The 16543-nt window shown below is 34.7% G+C and overlaps 1 protein-coding gene across 4 annotated transcripts in view; it reads right to left on the bottom strand.

Moving 5' to 3' along the window:
- Nucleotides 1–2355: 2355 nt before the first annotated feature.
- DUS2 (dihydrouridine synthase 2) overlaps nt 2356–16543 on the bottom strand; it is a 27993-nt gene continuing 13805 nt past the window's right edge. For all 4 annotated transcript variants that reach the window (XM_065661200.1, XM_065661201.1, XM_065661199.1 and 1 more), the window contains 9 exons: nt 15702–15767; nt 12318–12388; nt 11776–11862; nt 9702–9870; nt 8602–8723; nt 6036–6179; nt 4788–4875; nt 4063–4136; nt 2356–2837 (listed from right to left, as the gene is read on the bottom strand). In XM_065661200.1, the coding sequence (XP_065517272.1) occupies nt 2600–2837; nt 4063–4136; nt 4788–4875; nt 6036–6179; nt 8602–8723; nt 9702–9870; nt 11776–11862; nt 12318–12388; nt 15702–15767 (1059 nt within the window). In that variant the 3' untranslated portion in view covers nt 2356–2599. The remainder of the gene's footprint in view (nt 2838–4062; nt 4137–4787; nt 4876–6035; nt 6180–8601; nt 8724–9701; nt 9871–11775; nt 11863–12317; nt 12389–15701; nt 15768–16543) is intronic.

Genomic DNA, 16543 nt, shown 5'->3' with positions numbered 1-16543 from the left:
GTTTACTTGCTGTAACCTTGTGACAGAAAAAAACCCACAGTTGCTTCACTAAGTTCCATAGGATTAATAGTGAAACATTTTCCCTAAGCAAATACTTAAAATAGAACATAGCTTTGGTTATTATTGACCAAGTATCATACATACTCACTACATTTAAATAAAATAAAATAAAATAAAATAAAATAAAATAAAATAAAATAAAATAAAATAAAATAAAATAAAATAAAATAAAATAAAATAAAATAAAATAAAATAAAATAAAATAAAATAAAATAAAATAAAATAAAAAAAGATCAAGATTTCAGAAGAGTGAGGCTAGATATCCTCCAAGCCAACTGTGGACTCAATTGCCACCCCATGCAAGAATGCAGAAGTGCAATGGCTGATTGTTAAATACTGCAGAAGCCAGAATTTTATTTTTTTTTCCTGGGGGTGAGGGGAGAAATCTGCCACCTTCTGTTTATGAAAAGTAAAGCAAAAAGAGAACAGGAGAAGCTCATTCAGAAGAGTCACCAGTGTGGTTTGTTCTTTAAAACTAATGTGAATAGAATAATTTCTAGAAGGAAAACACTGCTCACTGAAGAAATTACTTCAAAAGCAGTACTGAGAAGGGAACATACACAGTAAATGCAATTATCCTGTAAAACTGATTAGCATGAATTGAATGATTGAAGTAGGGTAATAACATATCAGTTGTAACAGAGGGAAGAGGAATGAAAGCATGTAACAGAAAGTCATTAAACCAAAACATTCTGACATGCTCACACACCTATATACAGTTGCAACTTATCTTTAGTTCTTCTTGAACCTGATCAAGGGTGTCCAACATGTCCAACATGTTTCTAGCCATTTGCCATAATCTACAGCCCTGCTATATTTAGCCCTGAACACCCATTCCAACAGAGTGACAACTCATTCTCATTTTCACATGCTCTGTTTGGCCTAGCTACGACCATCCATAATTACAGCACAGACAAACTGAGAATGACTTTTTCTTATTCTGTGATGGCTCCGAATAGTCCTGACAGAAACAAAACATAGCACTTGCAATAGGAAAATGGCCACTTCTGAAATTTCTGATTAATACTGCAAATTCCTTTGCTGCTTCAGAGGAAAATTATAGCATTAAAGTTACATCAAATATAAGTATCTTTAACTGCATTTACTACAACATACAAAATCAACAAATCCACCAAACTTTCTTCTTCTTAGCCAATACAGATTCACAATAGAGTACTCTTAACAGAACACATTTTAAAGATGAATACACATCTATTTAGTTTCATGAGTCTGAATATTATCTGGTGAGATGTTGTTCTTCCATCGAAAAAGAATGTTTTAACGCTGGCACTATCACTTGAGGAAGATTTAAATTTTTAAATAGGGAGACTATGAACTACCTCCAGATGAACTGTTTTTTGTATGTTCTTTACACAAAATACTTTAGAGATCATGGTATGATAACCCTGACATTCTATTTTCAGACCAGAATTTATAATCTGGGGATCCCTCACCCTCCTGAGGGAAGCTACATCACCGTCTCCATAAACCATTAATAACTGAAGTCCCTGAATTCTCTTTATCCATTAAGACATTCTTTTGGAGATTCAAAACTCTAATTTCTATCAGACAAGCTCAGTTAGAGTGCCATGAAATCAGACTGGGTGTGTATCATTCTCTTGGCATATATCACATATTTACAGTTTACTTTAATAGGAAGTTATGATGATGGCAAATAAAGAAGAAAACATGTGCCTTTATTTAAGACTACCAGTAGCACCAACAGCTAAACATTGAAGTGAACTAGGTCACACTTCAGGAACAAAACATAAGACCATATTTTGATGCCCATTATTGCAAATAATATACAAGGAGACATTTATTAGGAGCTCAAGGGAACAAAAGAGCTCAAAGCACCTTCATTCAACAAATTCATGGCTACCAGGCTCGGTTTCATTTCCTTACTGGAAAGGCAGAACTGTAATACCCAAGACCAGGAAAAAATGGCTAACTCTAATGTAGTATTTCCAGGGGGTAAAATGTAGTAAAAGTTATGAAAGAAGGTTATTTTCAAGCCTAGAGTTATCACTTCTAAATCCTTCTCTCTGAAGGATGTTTTTCTTGATATATGACGGCTGTAAATACAGCTTCCAAGACATGCATGAAACTCACTTGACAAAACCGTATCTACATGACTACTAATGTTTTCCTACATTAATTTTGCTGATAACTTCATAGTTCCACAATGAATTCATCTACTTACAGATAAGGTACTCATATGTAGTTTAACAAGAAACCAGAGATGACTTAAAAATAAATAACAAGTAATAAAGACAAAATTGCTGTGACAGTATCTGGTATTTTAAAAAAATTTATTATTTAGGATAATCTCAATGTTCTTTAAAATCAAGCTGCTAATATATTGTGTCTGAAAGGCACCATAGAGACTATGAGTAGTGAGCAGTAAACATCTCATTGGCATTTTTCACAACTGGAGAATTTATCTGTCTCTAAGAGAATCCAAATGAAATGTAAAGAGCAAGATATACAAACAGGAGCTAATCTGCAGCTGCCCAGATGTGAAACCACTATTTTCATGCTATTGTGGCATCTTACGCACATTCCTGTCAGAACTTTCTTCAATAAAATTAGCTTTCTTATGGGAAGGCTCAGCAAGGTCTTCTCCATGGTCTCTGTTATTCAAGTGCTCCTGGTCTTCCCTCTTGCGTTTGCTAATCAGGTGATTTTCTCCCTCACACAGCTTTCCCTCTGGGACACCCAATGTTCTCAGACAGACAATAGCTGCAGCCTGTTCTGCTAGTTTCTTTGACTTGTCCCTGAAGAGCAAAGCAGACAAAGCACAGGTAAAAGTAGAAACTTAAGTCACTACACTGCCAAGAGACAACCCATTATCTGTCTCTGATGCAACATCGTGAAATAAACAGCACCTGCAGTCATGTCATAGCAGAAGAACAAAATTGGTTAGTTCCAGAAATTGAGTCTTGCTAGGTGTCAATGCTGATGCACCACTCCTGATGTAATACTCCTAGAAAATCTGTTTCTATCAGATCCTGTGTCTCAAACTCTCATTTCAAAGGTATAAAGTCAACGTTTGTTTGGCAGAAGTGGTTGCAATCCTCAAAGTTTATTTTTAAAAATATGATTACTATACAAATAATTGAGTTTTGAAAGATCAATTTTCCTGAAATAGTCAGGTCCAAATATAAACACTGGTAAGTCTACAAGTTCACTGACCCTGACACAAGCAGGAACTGTTCCATAATAATAAAAATTCTGTCATTTCTGAGAACGATTGCAGATTACACGTTTGTGAAATTCAGTATTTGAAAACATTTTCTTCTCAAAGTTTTGTATCAGATGAGCTTCCTAAAGTCTCTGAATTGGAATGCTGCAAGCACCAGTAATTCTTGTGTGCATTTGTCCTCTTTAAAATGCTCAATGCTGAGCTCCAGGTTTGCAGTTAAATCAAGATCAACGCAGGTGGCAAATGCCTGAAGTCAACTCCAGTGTTAACAGATGACTGCATAAAATACTGTCACAACTTCAGAGCAGCCCTGGTTGAAACTGTTGATTAACTGTGATCTCTGAGGAGCCACTAAACTGCCCTGTACTTCACTGCATATAGACACTTAATCCTGACTTGTTACTGAGACTGGAACAGCTGTAGTGGCTGAAGACACTACCCTCCTCCAACGTTCCCTTCTGCTTCCCCTGGTTTAGCTTCTGACCTCTTCACAGACACACTGAACCACATCACCTATTTGCTCCCCTCCCAATACAATTTGTAGACTAATGTACTAAATTAATTAAAATCTGTAATGGTTTACTTGATTATACTAACGCTTAGTTCCTCTTGTCAAAAAGAATTCTCAGAAATTTTTAATCCTTTCTCTCTCCCAGAAGTAGCTTTAGAAGGTAGCTTTTAGCTGACTTCTATCTAAGTCAAGTGGGATAAACTTCAGTACGTTTTCATTGCAAGTTTTATGCAAAAATTCAGAAACAATTACAACAGAGCTGAAAAAAACATTAAGAATTGCTTACCAGAGAGTCGATCTGTACTTTTGCTCAGCTACTGTCACAACTGAACAGAATAATCTATCCAGCGGTCTTTGAACCTGGAATTAAAAAAAGAATTAAAAGGGAGTAGGCTGTCAAAAAATAGCAATGTCACTTACAGAGCAAACAACATTAAGTCCCTTGTTATTCTTTACACCACAATCAAGTACCACCTTTAAAAATACTGTAAATCACACCACAAGTTTTAACTTGCATATTTAAAAGATATAAAGAAATTGGCCAAACTGCAAATATTTTTGCTTAAAAAAAAACCCAAAACAGATAATATCCCATCTAATGAAGCAGTTGCTCCTGTTGTGTACAGTTCCTACCTGTAACAGCATGCAACAACAGAGAAAACATTCTGAATCCAAATGCTTTACTTCACAGAGGAAGTAAATTCAGCCAGTCATGGCCTCCCATGTAATGACCTGTAGTTAAAGCAACTTCTTTCACATGTGAATTAAAACCAGACTGAAGGTCTGACTTTAAGATTTTTATTTTCTAATGAAATAAGCTGTTATTTCCATATTTTCCATATTTCAAAACAGAAAATCCATGGTAATGTGTTATTACCATTTCTGAAGCTGCTTACTCAAGAGCTACACCAGAATGGGAAACAGAATTTCTCACTAGCTTCAGTTCTAAAATATTGAATTTAATAGACAAGGCAGAGGAATAGGTCTGAAAGGGTTTCTTCATTAACTCACAGTTTCATAAACAGGCTGAGGATGCTTTTCTTTCCTACACCATTCCAGAAGATACATTTTTGGAGTAATCTGTGGTGGATATTCTCGCCTAGACAGAAAAATTTGTGGTCAACAACTGTGCAGAGTTCTATTTTAAAACAAATCGTGCTGCTTATTTTACTACCAGTTATTCTTTGTGGTTTAATTCTACAGCTCAAACTACGAGGAAAAATGTTGCTTTCTTATTAGATAAGTGTATCAGAAAAATAGTATGTCAAAGGTAACATCTAAAATAAAATCTAAACTTTTCTATTAATTCTTTCCTACTATTCACATCCTGTAGTAACACAACTAGAGAAAAAATACATACCAGAAAGGAGATTCTAACTAAACATATGACACAGAATAACGATACAGTTTGACATTGCTTATTATAAGCAGAGATATATGATTAAACACAAGAAAAAAAGAAAATAAGCTGCTTCTGTTATGACAGCAAATTTACCAAATAAAGTAAGTTAGGTAAGGTAGGCATTGATTCAGATACTGACATGGAATTACAGCCTCTTGTACTTGGCAGAAAAAAAAATAGAAATACTATAAAGCCACTGCATTCAGGGAGTCAGGTAGCATTTTATATCATACTCGAGCTATTTGATAGACTTCATAGCAAACATAGCAAAAATAGCAAATACAGATGTAACATGGAAAGCAACAGCAATCCTATAAATTTCACAGATTATAATCCAAGGTTACTTAAGAGTAATATTGTTTATAACATCATGAATTAGTTTTTCAATTAATTCCTTGTGACTGGAACATGTTTATAAGACTGCAGATGAGCACATAGTTTTTTGCTTAGAAAAGGGTATCCTGAAACTTGTGCAAAACTTTTTCTAGAACAGGTATTGTGTTTTAGTCAAATTTCACTAAAATAATAACTGAACTGTATATCTTTGTATACTCACATTCTTCTACACACAGATGTTTGATTATTTTTTAATCACTCAGCATTTTTTATAAGTTAACCAAGAGAATTAAGCAGTTTCAGGAAGCCTGGAGCTAAAGAACGTGTTATGACATCCAAATAGCACAGGAAAAGTGGTGATGCTAGTGGTTATGGAATGATGTACACAAATTGCTTCATAAAAATTCGCTCAGTAAACTCTGATATGCAAACCGTTACTTAACAAAAACAGCTATAAGGCACTGAAATTCAGGTTTTATGTACACATGCAAGATAGTGAAAAATTTAATTTGCATTCTTACTTGTCAAATCTAACAGCCATTTTTATTACATCTGGATCTTCCAGTTGGTCATCTTCATTTTGGGTCTCAGTTTCTGAAGATGTTTTCTTTGCTTCAAAAATAGCTGTTGATTTTTCATAGAAGTCAGCCATTTCAAAGGCTTCACTATTAAAACAGAATTCCTTTGTATCAGAGATAAGCTTGCAAATTTTTGTATCACATTATGATAGAGAAAAATATAGAAATCAGTTGTATATGTGTACAGAGAATCACATGGAAGTGTGGCTATATTCTGCACAGTGACATTTGTTTCCTCCTCCAATTCCTATCAGATAATTTTGAGCCACAAGTAGAAAAAGAACATTCTCATTTCCAGCACTGTATATTCTATTTGTAGCCTGAAAGTCCACGCAGAATCAATCAGAAATACACGCCCTGCAATGTTCAGTTTGTTAGCTAAATCAATAACTTGCAGGTGAATTAATCAAAAAAGAACATCTTAGAGTGACTCATCTACATAAGGGCAGTATGAGGAAAAAGTAGGAAGTTGGTTCTTCTTCCAATTTTAGTATTTAAAAATACTGTAAGAAAAAAACACTAAACATCCAAATATCTCAAAACCTATGTTTTTCTAACTTCAAAGGATTATTCACAAGCCCACATACAAGGGAACAAGCAACCAGGATTTGGGTCAAAGGCAAGAGCCTCAAATCCTTTTAGATTTCAGATCCATGCCAGGCTGCATACTTTGAAAAACTGAGGCTTCATTTTCTACAGGTGATAACCATAAAACCTGCAGTGTAATAAAACTTACTTTCCAGCTGCTATAAGAATGCTCATTGGTGTAGGGCTGCTCAATGACAAAATGAATTCTGAGCACAAAGCCATCTCCAGTGTTCTAAAGTGGAAAATCAACGAAGCTGAATAGTACTTATTGATGCTTCTAAGATAAGACAATTTATCATGTGCTGTTGTGTAATTTTTTTTATCTGAAATGCAGCAGCCTGTTCTCTTGCATTCAGTACTGAGGTTACAATCACAAATGGGTGTAACATCCCATCACCACAAAAACTTCTACACTAGGCCTCTGTTCAGTGTTCATGTCTATAAACTGTGACTCTGCTAATTACCTGTTTAAAGGATTGACTCTTACTTTATAATTTCTTTTCTTTGCATACTATGCATTACCATTCATTCTGTAGAAAACACCACCACTCTTTTGGACAAGATTCTTTTGAAGTTGTAGAAGATTGTTTCAGTTTCAAGCTATACTATCTCTCTTCTAACCATATTGGAAAACTATAAGCAAAATGGATAGTAAGGTACTATATTGAAATTGTTTAATTACTTACACTGTAAAAGTGAAAAGCAACTTGCAAAGTTTAAATGCTGCTCATGGATTCCACTGTTCCTTTACAAATAATGAAGGCTAGCTCCTCACATATGTAAAATACAAATTCCCTTCATTGCGTTGTAATGTAATAATCATGAACAGCAGTGTTTATAGAGAGCCAAAACTGGTAAATCACAATAAACTAGCAAAAGGATCGCAGGAATTTCTATTCATTTTGAAAAAGGACAGAACGCTTATTAGGGTTTGATAGAAAACAAGAACTCCACTTGCAAAATATTTCAAGCTTTCAACATTTCTATCTGTTTTCATACATGTAAGATGACAAACAGTTTCAAACTGTTTATTTTATTAAAAAAAAAAAAAAAAAAGAGACTCTCTTCCCTTCCATTCCATCAGACAGATAATTATAGCACACAACATGATACGACACATGCAGTCTCAGACCTTTATTTTGTTCAGTTTGGAATGGGCCAAAACCTGAATGCCCCTCCATTCTGTGTGAATTCTTTAATCACATGTTTATTTTATGGTTTCCCTCAGACTTTTGCTTCTTTCTTTTTTTCTCTCCCTCTGAGAAATTTCATCCAGACTGTTTCATATGCCCAGGATCAAAATATTCACTAAAGCTATTATATTTCCTCCAAAAGGTTGTCATTATTCATTAGGATATTTCAGGTGTGAAAAGCAGCTCAAAAGAAACACATATAAGTGACATATAGGTGACCTATATATATTCGGTTTAGTTTATCTCTAAATGTTCATTTTAAAAGAACACCTTGTCATATACATTCCAGTAACATTAAAAAAACAACATGGAAAAGGAAAAGTTAAAACAAATATCCCTGGAAGAAGACAAGTTCCACACTATTGAGGCTCCAGACTAACACTAGAGAATGCTGAAATATTCCTTAATCAGTTAATGCAAATATTGGAAAAATACTCACTCAGTGAATCACCACTTAAATTGGTACATTGAATACATAAACATGAGGCTTAAAGCTTTAAAACCTGAGCATGGAAAAAGCCTACAAAAGTTTATTGTATTTTAACCTGGAAAGTTTATTACGCATCTCACTAGCTGGACTTTGGGTTTTTTTTGTTTGGTTGGTGGGTTTATTTTGGTTTTTTTGCAACTTCTGAAAGTGTGAGATACCAAGCAATACTAGAGACAGAGAAGTGCAAGTCTGACAGAGAGTACAACTCCTGCTTCCTGTTTCTGAAGTGCTTGCTTACCAGATCTCCTGTGTGGACTGTGCAGCATGCAGCTTCTTACCCTGCGTAGTTTCCAACTGTTCCCTTAACATCTGACACAAACAGTACTTTGTGTTGGTATAGTGATTATCATACCTCACTGCCTGAGGGAGAGAGACAATTTATATAAAAACATACCAAACAAATTCATCTTATATAATGCTCATGTCTCTTGATAACTTTCAAAATCATTCCTGAAAGAGAAACCAGCAGCATACTCAAGACTACTCCTGAATGTGAGTATAATCTGATTATTCTGCCATGCTTTCATGAACCAAAGTTCAACTTATTCATATACTTAAGAAGAAAGAGTTGACCAGTGTACATACTGACTAGCAATGTTGTGATATTTTGGTAACTAGCTAATGGCAAGTCAAACTTATAAACCCCCCAAAATTTTGAATTGATGGCATGATCAAAGCCACAAATTTCTGATTAATTTAATATTGTTACTAAAATTTTGAATCATAGATAAAGCTTTCTATAACAGATGACTCAGCAAATGGAACTGTACTACTATCATAGAATCACAGAATAGTTAGGGTTGGAAAGGACCTTAAGATAATCTATAGCATTACTTTATTCGCAAATCATTGCCTTTGCTTTCCCGCTGTTAAAAACTCAATAGTATTTGTGAAAAGCAGTTTTTTCTAAAATTTAATCTAGCAGAAACTCAGTACTTAATATTCCTTCACTTTTCTGTTTGATATTATTTGCACAACTCTAACATCAAGAGAGTTCTCCTACATGTCATTAGCTTTACATTCCCAGACATTTTTAGATAGCCACGTAAGCCTCATAAATTTTCCCAGGAAACTACAGCTAAAAAGCATGGTACGTAAGAAAAGAATTATCCAGAAAGACTGTCTTCTGAGTATAGATTTCTGAACACTTTTTTTCTGAACAACATACAACAGAGGAGGCACTGGTTGATTTGCAAGACTCATGTCATATGCAGTATCATAAAATATCCCCAGAGCCTAAGGATTTGGAGTTGAAAAGAGTTAAGATAGCATAGTAAGAGTTTGATTAACAAGTCTAACCAATGCTAACTATAAGTAAGATTTTCCAAAAAAACATACATATTTGATGTAATTTTGCATTACGTCCTTCAAAGGAACAAATCCCTCTTTTCTGAAGATAGATGGGTTCCACATGGCAGCACGAGCTATCATTACTGATGAGGCAGCTGTTGCTTTCTGGAAGGTCTCAATGTCAGTATATTCTTTGATGAAGTCGTGAGATCCTCCACTGAAAATTAAGATCATAGTTATAATCATGTTTTATTAAGTTTTCATTAAGTTTTATTTGCTACTATTTCTACTTTAACACAGCCTTGTATTTCCATGTGATATTACATTATTTATGGTGGCAGAGTCTACTTAGGATATAATCTCAAATTTAAGAGAACAAATGTGTCTGACAGCTTTATTAGCAATAGCTCACTAAAACACCAATTTTATATAGTATTTTTCATTATCTGCACGCTTCTCTTGAAAGTAGAAGACTTTTTATGAGGAAAGAATATTTTGCGTTTTACACAAACTGAAGACAGAACAAGCACATTTCCTACACTAATGAAAGATTATTCCATTAACACAGTAATATTCTAGAAATCATAGAATCAATTCAAACTTCTTGTCTTTTTCTAGGATCAATCTACTTCTTTTATTCATTCCTGTGTATTTCCTGACCAAGCTTGAGGCACAAATGGTTGAAATCCTCAAAACACCAGGCAAATAAACTGCAGCAGGGATCAAGTACCATGGATCAAGTATATTTAATAAAGCAAGATTCCAAGTTGCACACTTATATTTCTTTAGAGAGGGAAAAGTTTCACTAAGTAGATTTAAAATAAAGTTCATATCCTTTTCAAAGAAATAATTAAAAAAATAGGATTGTTAAGGTTAGTTCAGCATGTTGGGCACTTCCAAAGAAGTAAACTCATATAAGGATTAATTAGAAGCGATTTATCAACAGCAAAACTCCGGTATTTTTTCATCTTACTTGCACAATTCATCACAGAAAGTACTCAAACAGAGCTGACATTTCTGTGACATGCAGAAAGTCTAATAAAAAATTGTTAGCCTCATCTACCTAGGCAAAGGATTCATGGCAATGTACAACGTGAACTTTTCTTACTCTTTTAATTCCATATTGTTTAAAAAATTATTCTGAAAACTAGAAAGGGGGTGAACCATCAAAAAGTGCATCAACAGAGATAATCAGCATGGAATATGTCCTTTGTCCAGTACAGAAAGAGGCCTTCTGATACCAAAACCTGTAACTTTTGAAGTCCTTTCTACAGAGAAATGTAACAGGAAAACAGTTCTCAGATTCTTGATCCAAGTACATAGTTTGCAGAGATGCAGCTTTTCACTGAAAACTCAAGGTCAGCGAAGAGAGAACTTCACTTAAGGACGCTGCTTCTCTGGCCAAGGATATCCTACCGCCACTTGTAAAGAGGTCAAACTTCTGAAGATGTTGGTCAGGTAGATCAGATACATTCTGATACAGCTTGATACTTTTCATTACCTCTGTTTCCAAAATCACTCTTAAAATTCACCTGTTTGTAGCTAAACTTTTCTAAGACTAACTTAATTATTTTATTGTGACATTGTTACTGAAGAATCTATAGATACAAGCAGAGAGATTCATTCAGTGGGATCATGTCCATACATCTGGCAACTAAAGAGGTCTTAGGGAAAATGTAAGGCCACAGGATATAACCCTGGTTTTGAGCAGTGGGACAGGTAATATCTGATGTGCAAGTGCCCAAGATACACAGTGACAGAGTTACAGAATTGTAGAATCATAGAATAGTTAGGGCTGGAAAGGACCTTAAGATCATTTTATATATAACCAGTCACTGCACAAGGCTTAAAAACACAGAGAATTTAAGTGCTGGATGCAACCAGGACAGACTGTGTCACACAAAAGTAATACTTTTTGAAAAATATATGAATTTTTTAAACCAAAAACTGAGGTACAGTGATATTTCATAAGGCAAACTTTTGTCACTGCTATCTCTGTTCAGATCTGATCCTTGGTAGAAAGTAACCTTCCATTAGCCCTATGTGAAAGACTCTCCTGCATTTGCAAATCTTGAGTTAGGTACAGGCATTTGGCAGTAATGAGCTCACCAGCTGAACTTACTTTGCTATTACTGGAATGGAGACTGCTTCAGAAATGGCTTTGATCACGTCACAGTGGACAGGGTGCTGAGGCCTCTCCTCTTTCTTCCTTTCCAACAAACAAAAGAAAGACAAGACCAAAGATTTCCTGTGGAATTTGTACATACCTGAATCACAGCAGACATGACTAAGGATTATTGAGACATTCTTATTTCTGCTTTTTTACTTTATATTTATTTATTTATTTATACACAAAATTATTTTATGTCAAATGCATTTTAAAACATTGTTATTTTAATACAATAGCCACATAAGCAGCATTTTTAGATACAGAGGATGAAAGATAATTTTAGTTTTGGTCTTTGAAACAAAACCTTAAGAAAAATAGCAGCAAGCAGTTCAGTTGCCTAATTACAGGCCTGATTTTCCACAATACAGATTTCATTAACAGTTGAAATCAGAAACATGTAATACATGTAGGGTATATTCTAGTCAGATCTTACTGTGCTACATTCATCAGCAAACTAAAAAAATTAAAGTCTCTCTTTCCTAAAATGGATTTACCTTCCATGGACTGCGATGGCTGCAACACCAGTTTTTTCTATTCTCTTTACCAGATTCACAGTATCCTCCACCTGACGGATAAGAGAGAATGACATGATTTTAGTTCAAAGAAAAAGGAATAACTATCATGCAACCGCTGTAGGAACAAATGTTGAAAGACATTTACCAGAGGGTTATGATTCCTCTATTTTAGCAGTAGACCCCAAAGTGCATAATCTCATATCCTCAAGCAAAGTACTAAACATTACGGCAAAAATAACAAACTGTTTTCGATACTTCCTTGAAACTACAGATCACAAACTTTCTCAAACCAGGTAACACAGTATTTTGTAATAAGAGAATATTGTCCAACAGGTTTTTAGACTGTCATTTGAAAATGACCCAAAACATGTAATTAGAAAGTCCTATCTAATGAGTACTCGGTAAATTATAATTAAAATGCATCTTAGTAAGAGGATCCCTTCCTAAATCATTGTAATGTGTAATCACACATTCATAAATATTCCTCTGACATGTGTCTTAAAAATGTTGACTAATATCTAAAACATTCCAGTGATAGTCATACATGACCAGTGAATCAAAAGACAGAGGGGAAAAGGAGCTCATAGTGTACCATCAAAGAGTTAAGATGCTGTTACAAGGCAGAAAGAAATTTGACACAATGCTGGATTAGCCTGCCTTATGCAGCTTTGTGGAAAGGGAGAAAATAAAAAAGATGAGGCAAATTTTCTTTTCAAAAGCTGGAGAATGACCTGTGGCTCATCACAAACCCAGCACATTCAGACTAAGAAACGCAACGTCTTCCAGCTGGCACGGACGGAATGACAGCAGCTCACCTGCTGTTCTGATGGATGACATTATGTGAAAGCAGGCTGAAACAAAAAGGAAAAGGCTCTAGGACAGCTGTAGGATATAAAGTGGAGATGTGCCAGTTCTCTCATTTAGTACCTTCAGAATCAAAACTAACTTAGACAGTTACTGATTCTTTTGACACAGGCTTCATTTATTCATTTTGTCATTTTAAGTGCACATGTAAATGACTTTTGGACAATAGCTAGCTCAGTTACAGTTCATACATCTACAGAAATACTTATCCAGGTCATACGCAATCATGGTATCTAGGCACATAATTACAGAATTGCAAAATAACCAGTCACTAAAAGAGAAGGCACATCGTCTCCTGAGATTTAAAAATATAAGGAATTCAACTGGAGGGAAAAAAAAAAAAATCAATAAGGAAGCTACATCAGCTGTAACAAGAGAAAATCACCACTATATTTTCACTATGTTCTTAATTAAATTCTAGCAAAATACTGACAAAACAATGTGCAACAGCTTTAGCAATATAACAGTCTTACCATAATTTCTTTGAAATGAATGATTGTACCCAAGAACAGCCAGAAAAAAATAATCCTAATTGCAATGAAGGTGCTGTTCCTGAGAAAGAAGATTGTGAACCTCCTTGTATAAGCTAGCAAGTTCAGTACTTCAGTCCATCAAAGATTTTCTAAAAAGGCTGCAGAAGTTGTTTTTAATTCGGGTATCATTGGACGTAAATGCAAAATTTCCCTGTCGTGTAGAATATGAGTAGTTTATAAAGTACAGACAGTTTCTTTTGTAAACACAATTTCATTACTGAAACCTTCATTGTTAATTTGAATGTTGAAATTTGGACACGTAACACCATAGTCGTCTTCTCTTGAAGTTTAAACTTCAAGCAGATTGAAGAAATTCAAAGTTCATTGCACTCTTCTTATGTACACATGATATTATGCTCAGTCGATTCCACACTTGTCAGTCACCTTCTAAAATGAGTGCATTTTTCCTTTTTATTTTTATTTAGTGCTTATCCACCAGCAAAAGCTTTGGGATTAACTCAACAGGTTACAATTAACAGGACTAAAATACTTCTTTAATGGAAGTATCCACATTTGGAGTTTAATGGAATAAAAACGTGCACACATCTAATGTTTAGTATTTTCTCAACTTTTTAGAGAGGAGAAACAAAGTTTGGTGTCTGATGTGAGCAGCCAGAAATGGCATCTGGTTGTAAGGGGAAAATTGCCAAACAGAAGAAAATATCTTCTGAAAAATATGGAGAGAAAATGCCTGCCAGCAGGAAAACCATTAGCCTGGGAACTAGGCCTGTGAACCCAAAGCATCCCTGGTAAGTGCAGCTCTGGTACTGGACACATCTTGAGACACCATCAGTAAGTGTAAACCTAAGGAACCATATCAGCAACTTATCATCTGAAAAAGTAAAAGTAGTCTAGAAAAAGGGAAAAACATCCTGAGAAAGAAACAATATGTAATTGCCATTGGCTGTTCAAACTGGAAGAACAGGAGAAGTCTGGAAAAAAAAAAATTATCTGAAAGAATAGAAAACAACCATCTATTGGCTGCCCCAGGTGAAAACCAGGAATTAACAGCATCTACTAGCTGCTCAAGGGGTGGTGTTCTATGCCTTCTTGTGTTTCTAGGTCATGAAAATTATTTCAATTTTATCCAAAAATAGAGCCTCTCTGACAAGTTCCCATGCTGCACATATTTTTCCTTTTCCTGAACAGGTTAAAGTCTCCACGTCAATCTTCTATCAGATCTCTGACTTGTGCCAAGGATGCCTGGCTGACTCCAAACTCCATGACACAGATAATCTTTAGAGTGAATTTCTGTTATTTTATTGGTTCCTACCCAGGCTTACTTTTGGAGCTGGTTCAGTTTGTCTTCCTACTCCTGCGATGGTTGGGCTCCCTTCTGGGATCACTTTCTCCTTCTGTCTGGGATGATTTGGTTTCCTTCTGAGATCTGTCTAATGCACCTCATAGCAGCCTTATACCATGAACATACATATATATACATGCATAAAGAATTCTATCAGATCTGCTGTTGTATTATTGATAAAGTTGCTTCACTACTGGTAAATTTGTACTAACCTATAATAGTATATACATACTCACTCGCTTGTTTCTGTTACTGATTGTTGCTATGCTGATTGCTGCCATATTAATCATTGCTGTCATATTATTGTTTATTGCTGCTAATAATGTGTAATAGCTTGAGATAGATATACTTGTATCTTGAGCTTTATTTAGCATATTTACTACTGTGATTTTTGTGCTATTTGTTGTAATCTAATGAAGTTGAGGAATTTAGAGGCTAAAAGTTTCTGAGTCCTTGTGTATCATGGAATCCAAGAAACCCACCATCATGGTATCTATACACCCAAAGGCCAGATAACCCTTCAGGTCATGACAGCATCCCAAACAGAAATTATAATTCCAAGTGCTATTTTACAATAGCAGGTCTAAATGTCAGTATTTTAGAATACTGTACATCTTAATAAATCACAGAAATAAACACTTTAGCATGACAATTTGTTCTTACTGAAGGCAAAATGCGGATTTTGCAGGTTACTGGTTTACAAATTCCTTTAACAAGGGTAGTCAGTATCTGGAAAAAGGAAAAGAAAGAAACAAAAACATGATCACAACAGCAATGTTAATAAAGCTCTCTTCCTTTCTCTCTTGAAGATAAGACAAAATGAGCACAATGTAGTACTACTTAGTGTTCCTCTATTTCTCTCTCGAAGATACAAAGAAATGAGAACACTAGTCAGTGTTCCTCTGTAAAGAATCTTACATACTAGACAGATACATGCAGTCAACTGAGTATATCATTTTATCCAATTAATATACAAACCTATTTCTAGTCCAAATAATTTTTATTTCCACTTTTTTTTTTTTTATTTTAACTGGATTTTTATAGAGCTATTATCTGCTGCTGGTGTTTCAATACTGCTTTTGGAATGAGGCAACCAGTAAACTCTGATAATTTCAAAATAAAGTGCAAAAGTTTTTCATTTTCATGCAGCTGTTTTCAGAGTTTTTGAGCTGTGAGCTTCTTATGAAAAGTAAATATAAGTATTCCAGAAAAAGAGATTCTTTTTTTAAAAATGAAAGTCTTCAAAATGAAAAAATGAAAAGGAAATCTCAAACAACATCATTAAATCTTCTAAAAGAAAAAAAAAATATTACAAACTGAATTCCATGCTTAACACAAAACACGTTTTATTCACTAAAACAAACTTAGAATAAGCAGATAAATGAGCAGTTATCAGTTTAACCATTTAAGAACTAGGCTACATAAAAATCTCCTTTTCACAGGCTGAATTTAAGACCAACAGACCATACTTGCAAGGGCCACGTAATGGCCTATATATGTTTAAA

This window comes from Lathamus discolor, chromosome Z (genome assembly GCF_037157495.1).
Source record: "Lathamus discolor isolate bLatDis1 chromosome Z, bLatDis1.hap1, whole genome shotgun sequence".
Classification (NCBI taxonomy): domain Eukaryota; kingdom Metazoa; phylum Chordata; class Aves; order Psittaciformes; family Psittacidae; genus Lathamus; species Lathamus discolor.
The sequence above is the reverse complement of the archived record's forward strand: the minus strand, read 5'-3'. Positions and strand labels throughout refer to the sequence as shown.